Raw genomic sequence first — 24167 nt, forward strand, 5'->3', positions numbered from 1 at the left:
CAGATACCTGCGATTACAACAACTCATATTTACTTTTTTGTGTTTAACTAAGTTAAACACAGCTTCGCTGCGCGGCGGTCATTATAAGTAGTGCTCATTACTGATATTCATCTTTTGATGCATGGCACATAAACCAACACATTTAATGAAAATAAACATTTTGTTTGTGTCACCTACTGCCTGTTCAGGCTTTGCTGTTGTTAAAAACCGATCCGTCTGTTATGTGGATGAGTGAGGGAAGATGTATTAAGGAAGAGTGGATGACTGTCCTCTCTTCAAACAGATTGTGACCGCAGGGTGTCTTTGCTGTCAGCACCCTGGAGTTTATGCCACTGACAGTGATCACCACAGAGGATCATGGGAGTGACCTGCCTTTCCCAATCCACCTTACCCCCATCATTGACCATATGTTAGGCCTACTAATTCCAAATCACTGGATGCCTACACCTAAAGAGGGAAGTACTGAAATCCTTAAAAAAAAACGTTGTGTTTTACTGTCTTTATTGTATCTTGTAGTAATGTATTTAGTGTTAGCAACGATATTTACCAATTTAGTGAGGTTAGATATGGTAATTATGAACTATGGTTTAATATATGAAAATAACAAATAAATACCAGAAAACAGATATATTTTATTCATACCAGTCACATTACATGCCATTTTATTTCGTTTTATAGACTATATTTCACAAACCCTGCTGCTCCATTTTTAATCGATACATTATTTAGCTGTTTGTGAAGTCAAATTGGATGAATTCCTTATTGCAAACATTATACACCTGCGGCGGGTACATTATAAATACAACTTTATCATCATCATAAATATATAATATCTTGTGTAGCTAACACAAATTCTAGTATATGAAATGTCCAAGTCAGTGTTTCTCTCACTTTGATGCTGAAATGTCCATATAAAGTAAACTTTTACAGCAGCCTCAGGTTCTATGGACTGATGGTAACATGACAGCCATTGCGTCTTCTCTTTAGCTTTCAAACCATAGATGAACTGCTTCCAGATAAATTGATGAGGAACTATAGAAATGTGTAAAAATATTAGAGCATGTCAAATATGTTGAAGGGTTAGATTCCATGAAAATGCAATCAAAATTGCCACTTACAGTGTGGCAAACAGTGATTTGATAGTTTCACAGTCCCTCATATGTGATAGTGTTCAAGTTTGCTGGAGGAACAAAAAACAGTATGCTAATTCCAACCAGATAAATAATTATACATGTGTAGTATAATGTGTAGTATTCATACAAAACATGTGCTTGGTTTTATAATACAGCCTTCATCTTATCTCACCTAAGCCAGACTGAAATCAACCAATGTCATATGGAGAAACTTGACATTTGTCAACATGTAAGTATTGAAAAGATAATTTAACAAATCAGTGAAGTGTATAAGAAATAGTCATAGAAAGCAGTTATAAGGTGCTTTGCTCTGGAGGATATATTACAGTAATTACAGACATAATAGAGCACAGGTGACTCAAATGCATTTTCATTCTCCTCTGTTACACCCACCACAAAGTACCACAGTGCCAAAGAAACCAGCTGCCTTACCGAGCTGAGATATGGGATATTCATCAGTGATCCCAAAAATCCAAACGCCATGGGGAAAAATGACCTGGGAACATTAGAATTTCATTTTATTTTTGTCAACAAAGACCTTCTGGCTCTGTGTTGTCTTAGGGTATGTCCTATATCTGGATAATAGCTATTCAGAGAAGAAACAAATATACTTTGTACTTTGTTCATTGTCCATTTATAGCAACACTATTCTACAATTTGCCACTTTCGCCAAAAGGCACCAGTTAGCATGCTAGCAAGCCTTTAGCAGTGGCCGTAAGATTCTGGGAGGTGATCACAAGGTTTCACACGTCTTTTAGGTAGCTAGCTTACTGGCTACCAAAAGCAAATATATTGCTTTAACCGCTCAGCTAGCTGTGAAACACATGAATCTGTAGAAGGAATAACAAAATGACAACTCAACTCAGCTAACCCAAGTGGCCCTTTAATGCATATTAACCATTTGTTATGTTATACAAATCATCATAAAAATACAGGGCATCACAGTCTAACCAGAGAGGGTTGAGCAGTTAGTAATCAGGGATATGATTTAACTGGGGCAGCCTGCCTATGAACCATGATCCTCACAGGTTTGTGCCACATGAAACAAACCCTGCGCCAAGGCCTGTACCCCTACTTACTTAAACAGCAGCACAAAGCCGTAACTCTCCACTGCCATGCCAATGACTGGCCAGCGCAGGAGCACCAGAGCCACACCACCCAGGAAGAAGGTAGAGGCTTTCAGCTTCTGCCTCTGGAAGAAAAAGTGTGCTGTCCTTCTCAGGCCAATGATGAAGGCTAAGCCAGTCAGAAAAAGCACCTGTAGATGACCACAGAGTTATTCACATAAAGTGTGCCTTCATTTTTTTGTTTCTATTCATGAATGAGATGTTTTTGCTTATCCATATTAATCATGCCTCAAAGCTTCCAAGTGTGCCATTCTGATGAAAGCTTGTTGACATTTGAGCTCAACAGCCAATCAAATTGCACCCCTTCCCTCCATGCTCCTAGCCTGAAAATCGGGCCCCAAATCTGAAAGATTAAAGGTCTGGCTACAAGTAATGAAAATGGCCCAACTTGAGGGGCGGCACCAAGCATGCATTTGAAAATATCACTGCACACAATTGGATAACACTACGACCGATGTTTACTGACTGATTCCCGACTTCGATGCGATTGGATAACACTACAAACAATGTTTACTGACTGATTCCGGACTTTGACGTTGCAGCACTGTCGTCATGTTTAGCTTGCCTCTGGCCCGCCTATATCAGATACACCAATGTAATAGGTAATGGGCATCATCACTCATCGCCAGAGTAACTTGTGAGCAAATTCAAATTGTGCTCTCGCGAGAACTCCAGAGATTTCCAGGGTACCATGCTCCTGGAACAACATGCTGATTGACTGGACACTGACAGCTAAAGGGCCAGGCGGAGCATTTCACTGAATTTTACTGAAAGTGAACTGGATTATAGCTGTGGACTCTCCCTTTCAGCATGCCAGCCTCAGAACTACTTTCAGGAGAAGATGAGGGTCTGAAACCCATGGATCAGTAATGTTTAGTAATTGCATTTGAGGTAAATTATATCTGCAAACTGGATTTAAAAATAATGTAACAGCATTCTGATAAAGAGAGGGACTCACATTTCCAAGTGCCAGCAGGACAGAGTCAAAGTACAGTAACACGCCGAAGAGCAGAAAGAACACTCCAAAGCCTGTCAGGCCCACTCCGATCTCTTTGGGAGAGTCAAGCCCGGAAAAGCCAGGCATTAGACAAGCTATTAAACACATTCTGTTGGCTATGTAGTAAGAAAGTACATTAAAGACCATTGTGTGCTAATCATGTCATTTTAATGAAAAGGCCATTAATGTTTCCTCCCTCAACTGGTAGAAAGCTGCTAATACCACTGCTGTGGATTACATTTTGAGGGAGCACACATGCTAATAGATTCCCAGTACTGTAGCCTAAGTCACTGTGGACGAAAGTGTCTGCTAAACAAATATGTGTATAATATTTGATTGCCTGAGACTAATAAACCCATACGAGAGTTTCTGATCTAACCTGGTTGTTATATTTTATTTAATCATATATACAATCTTCACTTAAAGAAGACTGTGAATGTTTGATAAAATCCAATATTTGACTCATGAGTTACTTTTCAAAACTGACCACAGTAAGACAGTCAGGCATAGATGACCCATGACATATTACTCAGATAGATCATGCAGTTAGTTAGTAGAAAGGAACTTACTCTGAAACTCTGTGATCGTGACCATGGTGTTTTCCAATGCCTTATTCAGCAGTAGCTCTCTCTTTCTCTTCAGGCTGCATATGATGTGTCTTTAAGATTTGACCTTTGAACTCTCCCAGCCCCACTTGGCGGTGATCATTAACTAAATGAGAGGCCTACGCATACTGTACAATGCTCTTTTGCTCCTTGACGGTTCAAACAGATTGATTACAGGGTTGCTACATGTCATCAGTTGCATTAGACTAAAGTGCATCCGTCATCCTCCAAGTGAAGTCATCCAAATCTACAAACTGACAAAACCTTATTTGTAAAACCATGAATATCATGATGACAAAACTCAAATATATCAGCGTAGCCATAAAATAGATTAGAATACATAAGGACAATGACCGTACATCGTCATCAGAAAAATGACCTAAGCTCAAAATAACTGAGGAAAGATGTGGATAGTGCTTATCCATTTTGTGATTGTATTGTCCATGTATGAAGATGTCAAACCATAATCTTTCATTTCTGTTCAGTTGAGTTGTAACTCATTGTTTTTAATGCTACGTTGATTCCAGCATGCCTCAATATAAATGATTCTTCTACTTCCCCAAATAAACCATTCAGATGTTTTGTATACATTCACTTTATTGCATGAGGGTATTTCTAAAGCAAGCATATTTATCATGTTTATTCATGTTTGCATAGATCAAGCAATTTCTGTTTTCCCAAAAGTAGCAATGTGTATGTTTTATACAGACACAGTCTAGATAATAAATATGTACACAGACCAATATACTAATTTTGTCCCTGTCCATCTTGGCCTCATATGCAACAAACAGTGGACACCTGTTCTTTGAGTTTCATCGTTTCCCCCAAATTATTCAAAAATATGTTTTTTCGCAGCTGTCTCTGACCGAAGCCTTTCAGTCAATTCTTAGAATCAATAAATTAAAAATATCTGTTGTGATCAATATTCCCAGTACATGAAAAAATGAGAAACATCTATATTTTCTCTCTGATATTTCTTTTTTTTTTTTTGATCTCTCTGACCTGTTACTTTGTTAATCAAATTCCCATGTTTAAAAAAATATTTACTGCATCTTCTTGACCTTTGTTTTTTTCGCCTTCTCAAAAATAATAAAAATATAGCTTAGAGTCCCTTCTGCCTGCATATCTTTTGTGGGATCAATAAAACTGACTGTTGCGTACAAATGTTCTCTTCCTGCTGTCAAATGTGACATTTTGATACAGTCAGCACAGCTTCCTGTAAGTATTTTAATTTATTATGTGAATATGATACTGAGAGAAAGAATGACAGAAAGAAAGACAATGTCTCTCTGTGTACCTGCCTACTAGATCTATGCACTGAAAACTCACTTTGAGACCTCGCTTTAGAAAACACAGGTGGTGAACCACACAACGAATGGAACCTTCATCTACATACACAACAGTGGTTGATAGGTCAACAACTTGTATGGCAGGGCTTGCTTTGGGGCAATGTGGCAATGCTTTGGGACATGATATGGAGACTCAGAGATGAAATAAGGACGACATCTTTGTAAACAAATCAGGTAGAAAGACACAAAAAGGAGCAGACAGCTTTTCAGAATGGTCAAGAAGACTATGTTGGCTGATTACACATCAAAAGGTGGTCGCAGACATAGAAAAATAGTTACAATAGTAATATTCGTAACAAACAGGATCCATGTTTCAACAACAACAACAAAACTGACTTGCCCAAGCACAGTTCCATCCAGAAATGGCACAGTGATGTATGCTTCAGCCTTCAGTGATGCAGCCCCATATCATGTTTAGTTATTGTGATACTTATCAAAATTGTCATAATTACTTATCATCACCATCTCTGCTGTTCAAGTTGCTGGCCCATCTTAGACACATATTTGCACTAGCAGACATTTCTAAGGTCACTTCTTTTTATCAACCTCTATCTCTTGAAACATAGAAGAATAGTTGAATAGTTCACCAAAACAATTAGTATTTAGGTACCACCTAAGCATTAAGTGTAGTCCACATGGCTTTGATGTGAAGGTGTAGTTAATATTTACATCAGTATTTGTTTTGAATTAGATATGCTAACTTCCAACAGACGGCTGGGATTTTGTTGGACGCTGAAGTGCTATCCGAGTTTGAGATGCTTGACCACAGGAGAGCCCTATGTTGACGGGTGACCCGAGGACAGAGGAGTCACAGTGTGTCTGGCTTTCAGCTACAGTCTTCAGCTACTCTCTTCTTGAGTAACTGGTCAAAGATTTGATACCAATGCCATTGGTGGACAGAGAAGGTACTATGGAAAGTCCTGTGCCACTGTGTCACTGTCCAGACTGGGCCAATAAAATCAAGAAGCAATTTTTTGCAAGTCTCTACCCTACTGCCCCCAGGAACCTCAGCATACTGCATTGTACCTAGCTTGGGGTTTTGAAACTGAAAGGGCAGCTTCACCAACTAAATGGACACTTACTGCTACGTGTGTCATGTTCCACTCAAACCATCATTTTCGGACTGGTCATGTTCCCTCCGGTAAGGACATCCTCCACTGACTACCAGGTCCGACTGACTTTCCTCTCTCTGCGAGAGCCCTCTAGTGGCACATACCTGAATTCCATCTGTCTGACGTCCCTGCCTAACTACTGCATTCTACTTTGGCAGATCCCCTCTCATCTCACATCACTGACCACAGGTTCTGCCGTGAGCCAGTCACATCCACAGCGGTAGAATAAAGTAAACATGTCCTCCTCTGGCTAGTTTTATAGCTTGATATATGATACTGCTGCAACCCAAAATGTTTCAACATGTCAAGCAACATCACTGGTTATTAGTGTGGCTGTGTTCCTGTCATCATGGTTTGCTGATATGTCTGTAAGGCCCCAACAGAGGAGAAGTGTGCAAGTGCAAAGCGTGACAGAGGGGAAATGGATCTGAAGTGCTGCCCCCTGGTGGTAGGTGGTCTGTAGCCTCGCCCCTATTAGACGGCCGCACCCATGTTGATGCCACTCACGGGACGTGTGATTGATTCTCCAAAACATCTGGTCCCTTTTCCTCTCTAACTGTTGCGAAAGGTCGATTGAGAGTGTTTGGGGTGGGTGGGTGGGTGGGTGGGTGGGGGGAGACAAAATAGAGTTGTTTTGATCCTGTGGTCCTCTGTGGAGGGTCAGAAGGAGGCTCCATCAAACTTCACAGCAGCCAGGGCTTGCGCTGGAGAAAGGGACAGAAGACAGAGGACAGGAGTTAACCAAAGCAGGAGGCGAAGCAGAAACAGCCCGAGTGTCCCCATCTTGACAGTGGACAGTCCATGAGCTGAAAGGCACTGGACTCAGATTATGTCTTTATTGTTGTCAGACCAAACCTAAACCTAGTGAGGAGCATATTATGAAAACCCTATTATCAATTAGATCAAGTTCCTATGGGTATGTTATGCACACCAATCGATTGTATATTCTTTGGCAAGGTTTGATAAGGTTTGGACATTACAGAAAAATATGCACCAGTATATCAGTTTTATGCTATAATGCAGTTCTATTAGTGAAGGAAACGGTCCATGTTTCCTTTTTCAGTGAAAGCAGTGTAAAAATCTCTGTATATGATGCAGTATAATGCACACCTTTCAAGCAATTTCCCTGATAGGGAAACAGTGAAAGGCCACACACACCACAAAAGCCATTTAGATGGGTACAGGATCTAAAGCATAGTATAGAGAAAATAAGAGATTATCTGCACACCAGGGAGCTCCCATTTCAGTTTTTTTTTAATTTGCAGTGATGTTTCGAGCCTCAGACTTCAAAAGAGCTGTGGGGCTCGACACGTCACTGCAAGTAATAAAAACACAACAACTTAAAAGTCCCTAGTGTGTGCATCATCTCTTATTTCTGTAGGCAGTTTCCCTCAGAAAGTGTTGTAAATCCCATATACTATATTCGGTTATGGGAAAATAATTGAATACGTTTAAATAAAATAATAAGTTTGACAATGAATGATGATGATTATGCTATTCATAATTGTTGGTCTTTTTTTATTACCAGAGGTTATGTTTTTGGCCAGGTTTGTCTGTTTTTCTGTCAGCAAGATCACACTAACAGAATGGGTCTGATTTTTCTTCTTATTTGGTACAGGGGTGTTGATTATGCCAAGGAAAAATCTCCAGAGAATCTCAGATCCATTTATTCCAATCCAATTATTTTTCTCTTTCAGCAATTCTGTGAGATCTGGCTGTAGTGGAAGCCTGGTCTGTAGTCTCTCAATTGCCTTTCTAGTCTGAACAATTACCCCTCTAATGGCCTTTGTAATAATTGATTTGTAAGTGGCTTTGGGTAAAAGCGTAAGCCAAATGAATAAGTGTAAGTATACAAGTATATAATAAGAAATTAGAGTTGAAAAATAAGTTTCAGTTTTGGGGAAAGTACTGTATCATAACATAATGATTACCGTGAATCAGGTTCAAGAAATGAGTGTTAGACCACAGTTCAATTATTATCCCAACACTGTTTAAATTGAGAAATGTTATATGTAACTAAAGAAAATTCAACGACTTCAGTTACAGTGAAATACAGTAAAATACGGTGGATGCATCATATAAAAAGGTTGCCATTTTTGTACCCTGTGTTTTGTAAACTTAGGAAGAAAGACTGGGGAGGATTATAACAAAGTTGTAAAAGCTTAAAATCCATGAATTATTTTGAAAGCATTCTCAGAAGGCAAGACAACATCTCATGTGGCTCAAGGCTCACCGAGGAGAGACCAGGAGACGCTGGTGTGCAAGCAGGCAAACAGAGAGGGGAGAGACAAGAGGGGAAGCGGTCACAGCGTGGTGGACAGTGACTCACCTGCACGGACTCACACTTTCATGATGTGGGAGGAGTCAGAGAACTCAGCAGAAGGGGGAGGGGCCGGGCTGGTTGGGGAGACGGGGGGACTGGGGCCACACTGGGCTGCAACAGAATGGCATGATGAGGGGAAGGGGCAAGCACCACGCCAAAAAAAGATAACAAACACACACGCATACACTCACACTCTGACACACACACGTGGAGTGGTGGGTCAAATCAAGTGAACAAGCTTTGGCAGGAGATATGGAGAGGTAGGGATTCATGCCTGGTAAATAAGCTCTGGGAAACAACATGCGAAGTTGGAGTTCAGCTTTAGCGTGGATTTTACACACAAAATGGCAAATCAAAAGAGACATAGGCTCATAGGTCTCTTTTGATCACTTCAAAATAAAAGTTGATTGGACAAGTATTTATATATTATGTTGTAGAGGAAATATTTAACAAGAACTTCTGTCAGGACAATGAAATGCTGTTTGTACAGAGCTTTTCATTCTTTAAAAATGATCACAGGAACATAAGCAATGCTGACCAGTACCTGCTCAGAAAAAAATCAACAATGATGCGTGTAACTGAAGTGTATATTCAGAAATGTTGTCACTAAGTATACAGACATGTTAAATGAGAAAGCATGAGGAAAATTACATCTGATAGCTCAAACAAAAGAGGATTGATAGGTCATCTAACACAAGACAGTTTGCTCAGGCTGAACATTTGACTTGCCTGTTGTGAATGAATATGTAAGGCACTTTCAGGGGATTCATGTAGCCTAAGTGAGTAGCATCCAAAGAAGAAACATGGGAATACTCAAAGATTTTTGAGAATAAACGTATATTGAGGTCAGGTTATAATTTGGTTTGCCAAAAAACCTATAATCAATGCCATGCCAACATTTTAGGTGACATTCCACTAACGCATAAGCGGAAAGCATATGACTCAGGTGCTTTGTCTAATAGTTTGATAGGTACAGCCGTGCCAAAATATATAACTAAATATATATATAATACTCAATTTGACATAAATGTATATTATTGTACATGTAAACCTATGCATAAAAAATAATGTAATATCATTCAGACTTCAGATGTGAGGTTGCACAAATATATTTGATGCTAATCCATTAGTGTTAAGATTTGATGGTAATATGAATATATATCAATATTCCTTCAACTTTTTTTCTTATCTTTCACAACAAACTTTTTGTCCTTTATATCTGATTATTTTATATGTGAACCATGCTGGAACTTTGTGTCAAAGGGAAATTAAATAAAACTGGGCATAAACATGCATGGGTTTGTACCATTATATAAATAATTACAGGTGGTTTAACATAAACAGCAACCTCAACACTGAAGTCCCATGCCCTTGTAAAGTGTTATCCCATCTAGAGAATGATGATATTTGAGGGGAATTTACATAGTTCAGACAGAGGAACTGCAACACTCGAATGAGTTAGGGGTGAGGTTGAAACAGTGAGGGTGGAGTCTGGATTGCACAGGAAGTTGGGTAAAGATTAAGACAGGGTAACGTGGGTCTCAATGAGGTATAGTGACAGAGACAGACAGTGAGAGGCTAAGCAACTGGGAAATGGATCTCAGTGGAGTGACCAGGGAGAGGAGTCACAAGACTGACTATGATGACAGGGCACAGGCAGTGGTGGTGAGTTCAGGTGTGATCAATTGGAGCAATGTGAGAGGGAAATGGGTGTGGGGCTAAGAGTGGGGTGGGTTGGTCAGGGTAGGGCTGGCAAGTGGGCCTGGGCTCAGGGGTCAGACACTGGGGGTTTTGAGTTGCCTCTGCTGGTCCTCTGGTGGACGGGAGGCTTCCTCACCAGACAGCAGGCGGCTGCGGCGTGAGGCCTCGGCGGCCAGGGCGCAGGAGATTTCGATGCGCTTCTCCTGCTCCTGCAGCTGCTGGTCAGGGTTGGGCTGGCTCTCAACTGGCCCGTCCAGCTGAGGAACCACGTTCTGCAGACTGGGAGAGAGAGCGCAGATGGCTGTTAGCACCCAGCGCTAATGATTCAGCTAGAGGTAGATACTAGTCAGTAGAAGGTACGACACATTCAACAACAAGTTCTAATTTATAAACTCTATACAAAAGGTCAACACTTACCATAATCTTACCTGAACCCCAAATGTGATCAAATTGCAAAATGGCTTACTTATACACTTTAAGATGTTACAGCATTAACATGAAGTTGACTGAGAAACCTAAAGCTTAAACTGACCCATTAGGCATGCATTGGATCAACAATATGGATATGCACCACTGCTCTACCTGAACTGATCAGCTTCAATATAAAAACATTATAAAAAATGTTTGCAGGGAAGTAGAATATACACAGAGTTACTACATGAGTGACGCAGACCAAGTGCTAATACTTTGTGAGTGGCTAGGATGTAGTGTTGCATGAAAAGCATTTCAGAAAGTCCTTGGTTATACTTTGATTTGGCGATGAGAGTCTTGATCCTCTCCACTTTCTTCTGTTTTTCACGCATCTCCTCAGGACTTAGAGGTTTGCTAGGCTCTGCATCCAAGTACCGCTCAGGGATCAAAATCTTCTCAGGTGCTAACAGCTGAAAGATCAAAAGAGCATTCAGCAACCAGTTAAACATCTAAGTGATAGAATACATTTTAAAGCAGAGGCTCTTCATCTACTCTTCAAAGTTGTAAATGATCTTAAAACAAAACATAACAAAAAAACATCATCTACAGTAAAGAGTTCTCACCTGAGTAGTAAGTACAAAGTACAATAATAGCAAACACCATTGGAAATTCAAGAGTAAACCCTAAGGCTAAGGGCTCTAAATATAACCATCGAGGGTCAATCTAAGGAAACCTTCCTATTAGAATCTCCAGCTTGCAGCTTCCCATGTGTGGGTCACTGGGAGGCTAGAGCTAAGGGCATCCTTGCCTCTTTGCTGATGTCCAGATCATAGTGCTGTGGCTCCATCTGTAGTCGACGCAGGCGTGCAATCTCCTCCCGAGGCGTTTCCACCCCCTCTCCTCGGACTGCGGCCTCCAAGTCTTTGATGTCCACCTCGTGTGCTGTTAACCTCCTCCTCACCTGCCCACCAACAACAATTATCACTCCAAAGTCGTGGAAAAAGTGTAAAACCCCTTAAGAAACAAGGAGGGAGCAAGTTTCCATTCTTTCCTTGAAAGAAAATAATGCAATAGGTGAACCATTCAAAAACAAGTGTCCCTTTGGTTTCTGATTCGTTTTGGGCCCTTTTCAGGCATCCACAATCAACACTTGAATCTCAGAAACACATGACATGCAATCAACTTAACCTTTTTTACCAAAACTCTATTGCTAAGGAAGTGCACATGACTTGTTACACGGTATCTTCACAATCTCTGTTTTCATCAAATTTCCTGTCTCTCCCCCAATGTCCTACTACCCTTTGATCTCTGTGTTATAATCTGCATTATTTTGCATCCACCCTCCCATGTGATCCACAATTCCAGCACATTACATGATCACAACTTTACAACAAGCAGCAGGGACAAGGCTCTGAATCACTAGTAGTCAGATCACCTGAACTCTATTAGAGATCTGTGTGATGTCCTGTAGCCTTTGCTGTATTCTTACTTAAGATTGAGGTCATGAATTAATGGCAGTTTGTTCCATTATTTTAAGAATGGAATAAACCATATCAGGCTGATATCAAATAAATTATCACAAGACAGCCAAAGGGGCATGGCTTAAGTCATGATACAGCATTGTGCTCTTTTTTCCTGAGAAAATCATCATGCATTTATTTGCCAGACTCACCACCCTGTAGCTGGGTTTGGAGCCGTCTAACTGGGAGCCAGACAGGTTCAGACTGCGCCTCTTGTCCCTGACCGAGCTGCTGAGGTTCCGTCTGATGCGCTCGTTCTGCTCCTCCACACTCATCTTGGACTTTACCTCCGCAGGGAACACGGCACTCTTGGGTCGCTCCTGCGGAATGAGGCAGAACCCACTTAGAGTGACCGGAGAGACGTCTCCATGGATGCAGATTCTGGACGCCACACACCCCATCACTGATATCTTTATGAGATGCTGCTGTGGCTACTCATTGTGCTTTCCAAGTCAACTAATCCAATCAGCATATAAGACACATACTGTACAATTATCATTAAATGTACATGTAGAGATAGGGGTTACTTAATTCAGTTAACTTTTGACCCATCTTAAATTAAGCTACAATAAGCATTCATCACAGAGCCTCACCCTGGAGATATGGCCATTGGACACCTTTCCATTCCGCCGATGGATGGGAGCAGAACTCCTGGTCTGTTCCTCACCGGGAGACCTTGCCAGTGGAGGTACTATGCCTACTGTGTGAAACAATGCATGTCGTCATTACCATAGTCTGGTGAAAAAGCAGTCAAGAGTACTTTTAAGAGATGTGTCTGCTAGTACAGTACCCATAGTGAACACCAGGAAAGTCATTCTGTAAAAAATGTGCTTCAAGGATTCAATATCTCTCAGCTTGCATTCCTTCAAGGTCTCACCTTTGTTTACACTGGTGTGCTCCAAGTATTGATCATTACTGCTGGTCTTGTCTCCAGATAAGGGTCTCTGCTGGAACACAAAATGAACTGACTTTAGTATCTTTACTTTAGAGGGGGACAAAAACTGCACAATGACATAGGTTATTGCACATGACACACAGCTACAAACACAAATGTGTTGAGGGTGACGTTTGCACCAAACAAACAGGATGAAACTGGACTGCACTTTGCTCCAGGCCGTCACTGGTAGCTCCCTGAATGAAGCTCAGATTCAGGAAGTTGAACATTTGGCTAAGCAGATACACACAAAACAAACACTGGCAGATAAACCACTACAAGATCAGAGAACACAAATCAAGGATGGCAAATACAAGAGGGAGAGGATCTGTGAGTCAGGTTGGCACTGGAAGGCAATGCATTCATTTTCTTACACTGATGGAGATGTTTTCTCTTTCCCACTGACAGAGATACTGCTACCATTACAGACTCATTATATGAGAATCTGAAAGTAATGCTGCAAGCATAAACAACATCATATCTGGGCAGGATAACATCTTCGGGCAGATAGCGTTCATCTATGAATGATGGGCCAATTGAAAGCAGTGCGGAGGGACTAAATGAAAACAGATGCATTCGTTTTTCTCCTCTGACCAATTAGACAGCGCCAATCCAACCAAAGCCAGATCACCACCCTCCCAGTTGGACCTGAGCAGCTACTGAACCAGGTGGTTCTCGAGCAGTAAGAAGAAATCCAGAATCTTCTCCTTCAGCTTCCAACATACATCTCAAACACTTTGCTTAAAAAAAACATTCCAACTGGAGCATACTTCCACCAGTAGTTCATAGATATTGGTTTTGTTTCCCAGAAACTCAAACTTCAATCATATTTGCTTAAATGTTGCTGCTTCGTAGAGAGCAAGAAACATGACAGAAGTTCAGTACAATGCCCCTCTTCACTGTTTGCAGCAGAAACTCTTGGCTATTTAAGGTCAAGCATTATGTGTTAATTCCTTACATTTTCCTTTTTTCATGGAGAGGGAATGTCTGTCATGGTGGATTTATTAGTAAGAGAATCTGATTTTTGTTGTTTGTGAAGGCTCTTTGTGATAGGATATTTTTAGAATTAAAAAATCCTTGTGCACATGAACAACCTCGGATTGAGCCCAATTAGAGAGTTTAATTTCAGTTCCATAGATTCAAGCCTAAATGTCATCTGAAATGGAATTTAGAAGCAGGCTAAACAGTCCTGTACCTGCCCAGGCCGTGTGCCACCATTTTAACCCACAGATGTGCAAGCTTGTGAATCCAGCCAAAGGAAATGTTTGAAAAGAGGTGAGTCACAAGAAGTGATGGAGGAGTGGAAAAGGTGGTAGAGGGTGAAATGAAAGATAGTGAGAATGGGGGTGGGATGGTGACATGGAGGGGGGTGTTTGGGGTGGTTTAAGGGGCGAGTCCGTCAGTGCCAGCTTTTAAGAGGGGTCGGGGAATGGCTTCCCCTGGGTCCCTCTCTTTCTCCCTCTCTCTCTCTCTCTCTCTCTCTCTCTCTCTCTCTCTCTCTGCGGCTGCCCCGGAATCTGAGGTACCTTTCTTCCGTGGTAGCCATCGTCGTCGTCCCTGTAGGGGTCCTCTATGCTGCTAGAGTGCCAGGCACTGCTGTAAGAGGGCAAGGGGGGCACAGAGGGTGGGGCAGTGGGGGAGGTTTCCAAGGGGAGGTAGGACTTAGGGAGGGGTGGCCTCGGTGGCAAATTGTCCTAAAGCAACAAGAAAAGACAGATAGACAGAGAGAGAGAGAGAGGGAGAGAGAAGGAGATAGGGGAAATGGATAGAAAAAGGAGGAAGGCAGAGAGGGGTAGAGGAAGAGGAGGAAGAGCCCTATGCATCAGAGGAATAACAGAAGCCAGGCTGTGAGGAATGCAGAGAGGTTCATGGCAGGCTTTGAATAATGAAGCTCTGGTGATTTGCCTCCAACAACATGTCTGAAAAGGTGCCTATGATGAATGAGCATCTACTATACAAAGTACCTTCATATAAGGGAGAATGTTGATGATAGTTTGAAAAGTGCATGCCTATCAGAAAGATATCTAACTATTGCCATCAGTCAGATCCGAAGGGCTATCACTGACAAGATATAAGAGTCAGTTAATCCTATTACAAAGTACATTTCTGTGCATGCCACAAAGTTCAAATGTGGTCTATGCACAAAGGGGCATGGTTTCAATTACAGAAATGGGCATCATCCATGTCAAGTGGCTGTCCCTTAATGAGTTAACCAAGACTGTCTCTGCCTGCATGTCTGACTTTAAGCCCTTTCACAAACAAACTTAATTGCAAAACATTTTGAGCCTCATTCTTGGTCAGAGGCCACTGCAAAGGAAATGCTGTTAAATTGTATTAGATAAATCAGCTGAAATGACCAGGTTTATTTTGAGCAACTCTGGACCAAATTGCATTTATTTGGTTTCAACATCTCTATCAATGTAAATCGTAAATCAGGTTTCTCGGCCAAGTATACTTGCGTATACAAGTAATTTGGTCTCTGCATTTGTCCCATCCGTGAATTAGTGAACACACAGAGCACACAGTGAACAGAAGCAGTGGGCTGCCTTGCTACAGCGGCGCTCGGGGAGCAGTGAGGGGTTAGGTGCCTTGCTCAAGGGCACTTCAGCCGCTCCTATTGGTTGGGGATCAAACCGGCAACCCTCCGGTTACAGGCCCAAAGCCCTAACCAGTAGGCCACGACTGCTCCAGCTCTAGCAATTGGAGTATTTTGACATGCCACTTGTGCCAAAGGGAGGGCATTTGATCGATAGGAGATACAGTATCAACCTTCAACGACAGCTAGTATGCTATATGAACCCTTACAGGAGGCTGCTAAGAGAAGAAAGAGACAATAAGGCACATGAGGATTCTCACTCAGTGCAGGTGAGAGGGCTGGGGCCCACAGATGCTTACCTCTGAGCCTGTCTGCTTGGTGGGGGACACCTGGGAGCCAGAGACAGGGGAGAAGGGGCTGAGGGGGCTAGTCAGGCTAACAGAGCTCAGGGGACTGGCTGGACTATTTGTGCTGAAGGAACCAGATGCCCCACTAGTCACTGTGGAAGTGCAAAAAAAGACATAGATGCTAGTTAGATCTGAGGAGCTGGGTAATGTTCACTCGAATAAAAAACATTGTTTTTCAAAATGGCCATAATACTCTGCTAAGTTAAAGCCATTGCAAATGGGGTTTTTTTTACACCAGAGTAGTCATAGTGACACATCCACATTTAAATATTCTAATCTCAGCTAACATATTTGTGGAAGTGCTGACATTAAAAATTCTTCCGAATTGTTCAGGCAATCATAAAACTCTGTCAAGACCACTTAATGTGTTATTGTTGTAAATGTGTATGTGCGGGTGGTTACCTCTATGCTTAGCAGTGTCTGTTCCACGAGAGAGGTTGTTTTTGTGCAGTCCCTCTAACACATCCTGGACTCTCCAGAACTCCTTCTGAATGTGCCTGTGCACCAGTTCACTCTGAGGACAAGAGCAGTGAGATAATTGGAACAAGAGAGCAGAACAATTAAAAGTTTGAGGAACAACTTATCATCAAAACACTTTTAGGGTAGCTGTAGCAATATTAAAATGTCAAACTAGTTAGTTTGCTAACTAGCTAGTTAGCCTACATAGAGATTAGCTAACACGGTACTATTCCCTTTTTATTTACCGTCACATGTGAGGTAGGGAATTTCATCTGTTACATGTTGGTATGTTAAGGGCACCCAAAACCAGCTCAGAAGTTCTACTGGGGTTTTAAATGTCTCTTATAGATAATTTATGAATGCTGCCAGGCAGGAACTCTAATTCTTACTTATTTAATCATTCAGAGGTTGTTAATTATTGATAACACCGCCTCTGGGCTTGTGTTAGACTGTTGCTGAAAAAATCTTGAATTGACTTCCAAACAGTCAACTCGATTACCTTTATAAATTAGTTAGCAATATAAAACGACCCTAAGTCCATTCAAAAATGTGTCTATGAATCATCCTGCTCTTGCTTACCTGCCCTCCAGCGTTGAGCTGCTCCCAGAGGTCCCCATGGATGGCGTTGACTTCATCCTCTAAAGCCTCAAACTCCACTCTGGTGGATGTCAATGCCTGAGGGAGTGAGATTTCAAATGAGTTTCCAAACCAAGTCATTTGAACTCTTACATATTATCCCTTCTAAGCTTCTGATTGAAGAGGTAGGGGCCTGAACGAACATTAAAAATGGAGAAAATAATCTGGGCCACCAATGGATATGCATTTTTAGATATGTTATTCTTTGATACATCAACAAACCTGAAATACAAAAAGTAATTTGTATTTCAGAAATACAAAAAATGTAATAACTATACCAAATGTCTACTGTGACTTGTGATCTGTGATTATCTTTTGGTGAGGTGCTATCCTACTTTCTGCTGATAGCCTTTAAAAGCAACACTATGCCTGGAAGAATTGATATTTATGCCACTTGGCATCAATATTCAGTGCCATTTAGCACTAAGACACACAAAAAAACAAATGGGTCATGATCCTACCCAATCAACAACATTTCATAGTGCAATATCAAGCATTCCGGGCAAGCATTGGCCATGTCAGACGCTCATTATTGCATCAAAATGAGTTTGAAGCCTTTATTGTCAGGTAGAACAACACTGTGTTGCTTTAATTCACCCCTTCCCATCTCTACAGTAGTCAAGCCACACCATTTTTAACCTAATGCTATTTTTTAAATCCAGTTATATCATTCAGTTATCTGATGTCTTTTGGTCTAATGCTCTCCCTTGTTTCATGCTTCACACATAACTAAAGGACTACTGTTGGACTACTTTTTGCACCTTCACCATGACACTCACTCTCTTGAGCACCTCACCATGCACACAGAACTACAGGCCCTGTCACTACAAGCGTCTCATGCTTGATCACCCTCAAGCACACTGGATTTACATTTATTTATATAGTATATTTAGTTTTGTTAGTTTTTCTTATCTCCTACTGTCTCTATTGTACAGTGGAGTTTGGTTATATGTTTATACTCATACTTATATTTACCATTTCTGCTGTAAGTGCATGTTGTGTGTGATGTCTGTATGCTACTGAGACCCCCCTGAATTTCCCCTCAATATCTATCTATCTATCTATCTATCTATCTATCTATCTATCTATCTATCTATCTGCTTTTATCCCTTTTTTACTTGTATAAAATAACATGTTCCTATTGTCCCCTGGCCTCAATTAACTCATCCCCCTGTTCTTACACTGGAGGCTTGGGAGAGCTCTCCGCGAATCTTGATCAGCTGACTCTGAAGAGTCTCCTTCTTCATCTGTAACTTGTCTGAGGTGAGCGCCTGACTCCTGTACATCTCCATCTCCTGGTGCGTGGCCACCAGCGCCTCCTCCAGGTTATCCTGAGAAGTGCAAACAACAAATAGTACACTGACTACACAGAATGCTCAGGCATTGGTTTTCTCTGATGTGCAAGTTATCTTGGCACTAGACAGCCGATACAGTAAAACAGATGTTCTACCTTATCCATCCGCAACCGGTGGACCACCGTCTCCTGTTCTTTCATGACTCGGTGCTGTTCACACAATCGGCCCAAGAGTTTCTGCAGTGACAGTTATCATAAATACATAAATATCATAAATAGTCCATCAGGCGTCATGCATGAAATACAGAATGTCTGTTAAAACCCCAAATCTGTGCCATAAATGGCAGAACAAACTTCACATACACTGCCCAACATCTCTCTATGCATAACTTCACTCTGTAGCATCAACTGCAAATACAATGGGGATTGCCTGTGTTTTGCATTTTATAGTCATACAATGTAATGTACCTGGGAGAATGACAAAGGCAACAGCAAGATTAATAAAGGCATAGTTATAAATAGAAAGCCTGAGTAGAGATGCCTTACACTGGTCTCCATCTCATTGAGCTTCAGGGTAGGATGAAGGTCTCTGTAGACATCATGGAATGGAGGCACCTGCACACATAGTCAGACGCAGACACACACACACCAACACACACACATGCACACACACGCATACAAACAGACACACAAATACACACACACACACACACACACACACACACCACATATTTTTACTCCAATCTGTGTGATATCTTTAATGCATCGTCTTGTGTCTTAAATGAACAGACTGAGAACATTTAGAATATGAAGCCAATACCACACCGATAACTTAAGAAAATTGAAAAAAAAAAACAAAAAAAAAAAAATCAAATTTTGTAAAAGTTAAGCAAAATGAAATAGCATATTTTATTACAGCTGCAGACCCTTTTTCCATCACTGTAAAAGTAATGACATGAACAAGACTGACTGACAGCTGTGTAATGACCAGCACAAACATAGCAGAACACATAGACATGACAACACAAAACAACAGGACATGGAGAATCAGGGATCACACTATGAAATGAACATTAAACCTAAACACAAAAAGGACACCCTGACCTCAAATGAAAGCACAAGAAAAACCTGTCACCACGTTTACTGAAGCATGCCACATCACTAGAGAACACTCAGAGAGGGTCAGGTTTTTTTTTAGGGCTGAGGCTACTCCAGCGTAAATGTAGTCTAGTTCAGAGTCATTCAACCTGAATGAGTCTGGACTAAGACAGTGAGGAGTAAGTCATGCTCCTCTGAACAGTGTAGTGGACAAAGCCTGACTCTCTGCTTGACTCTTCTCCGTCTTACTTGTGAGAATAGCTTTGGTCGAGAGGAAGTACGCTCAACCATTCTGGTTACCATGCTGATTAGGTGATCTCCTTCTGTCACCTGGGGTGAAACATACTGTCACTCAACAACTATGTTTATCAGTCATGGAGATATAAATTATTTTAGTGTTTAAAAGTCCCCAACAGAAATCTATTTTTCCAAGTGAAACATGATCCGCTTATCTTGACACTACGTTATGATTCATCATGTTGCCAAATAAGAGACTTTGATCTCAGATGATTTGTGAGATGGCAGCCAGTCATTCACAAACGCTAACATTTTAAGTTATTTGTTACACTACTTCGTCCAATCCTTGAAGCAACCCTTAACAGTGTGTACTTCAACAAGTGTGTGTATATTATTGTTCTTTGTGTTTCCTGAGTAGACAGGATCCACACCCATGGCGTCTCTAGCACGTTCAGCAAATATAAGTGCAGCTATAAAAAGATGATTCCTTGTTCTGGCTAACATTCCTGAACACACACATTTGTCATTCTTATATGCACTGCTGCCATTGCCAAAACAATATGGCACTAACTACATTCTATCAGATGCTTAATCTTGGTGTGGCTCTAGACAAAGACAGTCGTGACGAAACAGGAGACATAAGGGAGGAAGAGCTCAAACATGGGGGAGATGTTTCATGACAGGTGGTGCTGACAACATTTAAACTTAATCTGGACTAAATCTTAATCTGGACATGATTCAAAATACTTCAGAATAAATAGCAAGATTAATCTGGACATATTTCTGAATGTAAGGGATTCTTACTTTTGTATCTACTGCATGGTCTATTTCATCTAAATGATTTGCTTACTAGTTTTTGTGTTATACAGTCATGTTCCCTGATTATCCTGTCCAGTTGGAAATGAAGTTGCAAATTGCACTGTGTACTGGTAATGGAATTCAGCTAGTGATTTATCTTTATGACTTACATATAATAACATTCCCACATATCTCTGCCTATGGCCTTCAACTTACACATAGTTTTATGCCATCAAATCAAAACAGGCCACTTATAAGTGTACCTTTCTGAAAATAGATACAGTTATATCTTATAAGCTTACCCTACGACTGTTTATGACCAAAATAGTTTCCTTCAAGCTTCCTCATATCGTCCTTGATTTAAACCCAGTTTTAGTTCACTCAGTACAGAAAGCCAAGCAGTAACAGCTGAAGGTACATTTCCTACCTGTTGATCAAGGTATTCCAAATTGCGCTGAAGCTGCAGGTCTAAAATGTCATCCTGGAGCGGGTAGCGGGTAGCCGGCAGACAGCAGACAGACGGAGAGATGGACAGAGCGACAGAGGGCGGGGGAGGAGGGGGAGAAAGTGGATGAGCATGAAAAGTGCAAAGCTTGTGCAGAATGATGACACACAGATGAAGCCGGCATACCGCAAAGCTGCCTAACGGCTCCTGCACTAGGTGCTTTGCTATCTATATGGTGTTTTGCACCGATATCAGTTATGTTATAAAAGTAGACGAGCAGTACCGTACCATTTTATTGTGCAGAGCAGGTGACGCTGGATAGTTGTACGGGTATATTCCTTGACTGATGGACTGCCGATCCCCTGGGTAGTCATACTGAAGTAAAACACAGAGGTTTTTCACATTGGTGAGCAATCTTAGTCATTACATGTCAGTCATACAGTGCATCATGTAACTAAATAAGTACACAGTGCTACTTTAAAATACATCAAGTACTACATTAAAACATCACTATGCAAAAATACACTTGTTGCCACTTTTTGAGGTACTGTATGCCTTTATCAGGCTAGTAGTATTGGTATCATCTTGTAGTCATGTGAAGGACTGATAAAAACGTGTCACATCGGGCAGGCAGAGGGGCATCACCTTTGGAGAGCTGATGGAGCGGCGCAGGCCGTAAGCCGAGGGGTCGGCATAGATGATCTCGTCCCGGTGCCGGCCGGGGCCTCCCCCTCCAAAGTGGATGCTGGGCGAGCGGAGGGGTGAGGCGTACAGGTGCGGCCCCGGCGAGTAGGGCCCCCCTGAGACCGAGGACGAGGGCGAGCGCGGGACAGAGCGTGAGCGTGGCTGGATAGACAGGCGGCGCATGGAGCCGTGCAGGGGGTCCACGTGGCCGTAGTAGGCCGCCGGCGGTGGGCCTGCGGGATGCCACTGGGCCTCGCGGAACATGGCGCCGCCGTCGCGCAGGGACCGCCGCTTCTCCTCCGCCGTCCAGCGCTGCTCGTACGCAGCTGAGGCCGAGCAGATGCTGTCGGGCCGTATACCTGGCGGGTACAGCGGGTATTCCTCTACGTACTGCGGCCCGCCGTACCCAGCGTAGTAGTCGGGCATGGCACGCTGCCCTGGGTAGTACCGGGACGGGCTGTAAAGTGCAGTAGGATGGGGAGACTTAGAGCTTTAACTACATTTACATTTACATTTATTCATTTGGCAGACGCTTTACAGCGTTTAGCAACTTACATCAATAGATTAGTTACTAACTAACTAACTAACTAACTAGCTAACTAACTAGTTATCACACATTTCCCACTGCCTCAAATGATATGCTATCTAGCTATGCAACATTTACAGTATATGAATAATAAAAATGTACATAATGTTAATTCATGAGAATCTTTTTTCTTTGACAACTACACTAGACAATAAACAAGATAGCAATTACATTACAATTGCTATATTTACAATAACGGAATTTCACTCTACACATTTGGTATGGCTATACTGCAGCACCACAACAAATTCCTGCCCAGCCCTCTCATCTGTGATGCGCTCCTGTGGTTTTCATATGTCCATTCACCTGCGCAGGTCCTCCTGAGTGGCCATGCCGCGCCGCTGGTTGACCCACTGCTGCAGCTGGGTCATGGAGCTCTTCCTCTGGGCCATTTTCTCAGGGGCAGAGCGAGGCGCAATGCTCCGTCGCAGGACCACGCTCTCCGGCCGTTGGCCCTCCTGCTGCTGCTGGGCCTGGGGTAGGTAAGCAGGGCTGCCCGGTGTCCCGTAGTTCCCCCAGCCGTTGGGCTGCTGAGGCCGGTGAGGGGGCCTGTTAGGGGGCGCTCTGGCCTCCGCTGTTGGGTCTGCGTTGTGTCCACCGTTCATCTGGTGCCGTGCTCCGGCTGGAGAAGGGCTGAGTCTTTGGGTGGCTACGGCCTGCCCATTGGTCTCGGGCACTGGCTCTCTGGGCGACTGGATGTAGTTCTGCTCCTCAGATGGGGTCAGTTCAGAATCGCTCCTGCTGTGAAGAGAGACACAGGCGGATGACTGTCTGCAAGTTGTGTGGGAAGCAAGAAACATATTAATAGCAACTAGAGTGGGCATATATGGTACTTAGTGAGTTTATACTTAATATAAACTGTTATGTCTGCATGCATGTGAAATATGGAGTATTTATATTGAGGCAAAACATTTGGTATAAAAGCATTCAAAAAATTTAGATCATACAATAAACATAGATGTAACATAGATTAGTAGAAAACACTTCCAAGGTAATAAACTTCACTGATTGCAGTTACTTTCTGATGGATTCAAATGGTGCCTTAGTGTTGGCATGAGTGTTATTAGATACAAGTCTGTATTTGGCCAAGTTTGTGTCTGTGTATGTGTGCGTGTGTGTGTGTGTGTGTGATACCTTGGCGTGTGAGAGACCTGAACGCTGGCTGCGTCGCTCATTGCCTTCACCCACTCTTCCTGTTCCTCCTGGCAGTCAGCACTGAAGTAGTAGGTCCGTGTGCCCGGGTGCTCCACCTGCAGACAGAACGCAATGCTGCCCTTACTATCCGTCCCGTCCTGCTCCACCTCGTCCTCATACCACACCTGCAACACACAAACACACATACAACAGGTAGATGTAAACAAAAGGCAAATGTAAACAAAAAACACAAAGGCAGATGTAAAAAATGTCAACAAATGTATACAAGCCTCAGTAGCCTGCCATGGTTAGAAGAGCTTCAGCACAGATCATGCAAGACTGACATTATGTGGTACATGGCAGTTCCAAACATGCAATCTACTTGTCATTCTGTCGCCGGATAAATACAGAGACAGTTGTTAAGAAATCCTGAAGTATTGTTTGGACATGTTGGTAACCATTTTGAAACGTAATTACAGGGTTGGCAAATGAATGCTAGTTGGTAATTATTAACACTTTAAGAACACCCAATGGTTCTCTCTCCATTTGCCTTGTTTTTTATAATTATCTTGTCATAGGGGTGATATAAATTTGGGAATGTTACTGAAATCTGACTTGGATTTAATATTCCAATAGGATGA

General features: G+C 42.1%; 2 protein-coding genes across 16 annotated transcripts in view; both read right to left on the reverse strand.

Moving 5' to 3' along the window:
* Nucleotides 1-612: 612 nt before the first annotated feature.
* On the reverse strand, nucleotides 613-3903 carry golt1a (golgi transport 1A). 2 transcript variants are annotated; one of them, XR_007194863.1, is made up of 6 exons: nucleotides 3827-3903; nucleotides 3219-3310; nucleotides 2213-2391; nucleotides 1566-1629; nucleotides 1119-1180; nucleotides 613-1032 (listed from the first exon to the last, which is right to left on the reverse strand). XR_007194863.1 is itself a non-coding variant. In XM_048255241.1 (5 exons), the coding sequence occupies exons 1-5, from the start codon at nucleotides 3849-3851 to the stop codon at nucleotides 991-993; spliced, it is 402 nt and encodes a 133-aa protein (XP_048111198.1). In that variant the 5' UTR covers nucleotides 3852-3903; the 3' UTR covers nucleotides 613-990. The 2 variants fall into 2 exon arrangements, 1 of the variants encoding a protein (XP_048111198.1); XM_048255241.1 differs by lacking the exon at nucleotides 1119-1180.
* Nucleotides 3904-4441: 538 nt separating this feature from the next.
* The window catches only part of plekha6 (pleckstrin homology domain containing, family A member 6), an 80856-nt gene continuing 61130 nt past the window's right edge, over nucleotides 4442-24167 (reverse strand). For 6 of the 14 annotated variants that reach the window (XM_048254076.1, XM_048254077.1, XM_048254066.1 and 3 more), the window contains 21 exons: nucleotides 23527-23711; nucleotides 22699-23133; nucleotides 21768-22263; nucleotides 21411-21497; nucleotides 21105-21158; nucleotides 19892-19972; nucleotides 19091-19159; nucleotides 18701-18781; nucleotides 18432-18581; nucleotides 17194-17289; nucleotides 16558-16669; nucleotides 16108-16247; nucleotides 14739-14906; nucleotides 13156-13225; nucleotides 12872-12978; nucleotides 12431-12598; nucleotides 11567-11719; nucleotides 11095-11228; nucleotides 10484-10626; nucleotides 8653-8757; nucleotides 4442-7027 (listed from right to left, as the gene is read on the reverse strand). In XM_048254076.1, coding sequence (XP_048110033.1) covers nucleotides 8663-8757; nucleotides 10484-10626; nucleotides 11095-11228; nucleotides 11567-11719; nucleotides 12431-12598; nucleotides 12872-12978; nucleotides 13156-13225; nucleotides 14739-14906; nucleotides 16108-16247; nucleotides 16558-16669; nucleotides 17194-17289; nucleotides 18432-18581; nucleotides 18701-18781; nucleotides 19091-19159; nucleotides 19892-19972; nucleotides 21105-21158; nucleotides 21411-21497; nucleotides 21768-22263; nucleotides 22699-23133; nucleotides 23527-23711 — 3024 coding nt within the window. In that variant the 3' untranslated portion in view covers nucleotides 4442-7027; nucleotides 8653-8662. The remainder of the gene's footprint in view (nucleotides 7028-8652; nucleotides 8758-10483; nucleotides 10627-11094; nucleotides 11229-11566; nucleotides 11720-12430; nucleotides 12599-12871; nucleotides 12979-13155; nucleotides 13226-14738; nucleotides 14907-16107; nucleotides 16248-16557; nucleotides 16670-17193; nucleotides 17290-18431; nucleotides 18582-18700; nucleotides 18782-19090; nucleotides 19160-19891; nucleotides 19973-21104; nucleotides 21159-21410; nucleotides 21498-21767; nucleotides 22264-22698; nucleotides 23134-23526; nucleotides 23712-24167) is intronic. The other 8 variants (XM_048254071.1, XM_048254081.1, XM_048254067.1 and 5 more) reach the window with 7 other exon arrangements.

The sequence above is a fragment of the Alosa alosa genome, chromosome 10 (genome assembly GCF_017589495.1).
Source record: "Alosa alosa isolate M-15738 ecotype Scorff River chromosome 10, AALO_Geno_1.1, whole genome shotgun sequence".
In the NCBI taxonomy this organism is placed as follows: domain Eukaryota; kingdom Metazoa; phylum Chordata; class Actinopteri; order Clupeiformes; family Clupeidae; genus Alosa; species Alosa alosa.

Excerpts from the sequence above, each read along its gene's own strand:
- golt1a (XM_048255241.1), bottom strand. The coding sequence starts at position 3,851 with ATGGTCACGATCACAGAGTTTCAGA. Across the intron at positions 2,392-3,218 it reads TCCTGCTGGCACTTGGAAAT|GTGCTTTTTCTGACTGGCTT; the intron begins GTGAGTCCCTCT and ends GGTCATCTACAG. Across the intron at positions 1,630-2,212 it reads GGCTTTGTGCTGCTGTTTAA|GTCATTTTTCCCCATGGCGT; the intron begins GTAAGTAGGGGT and ends TAATGTTCCCAG.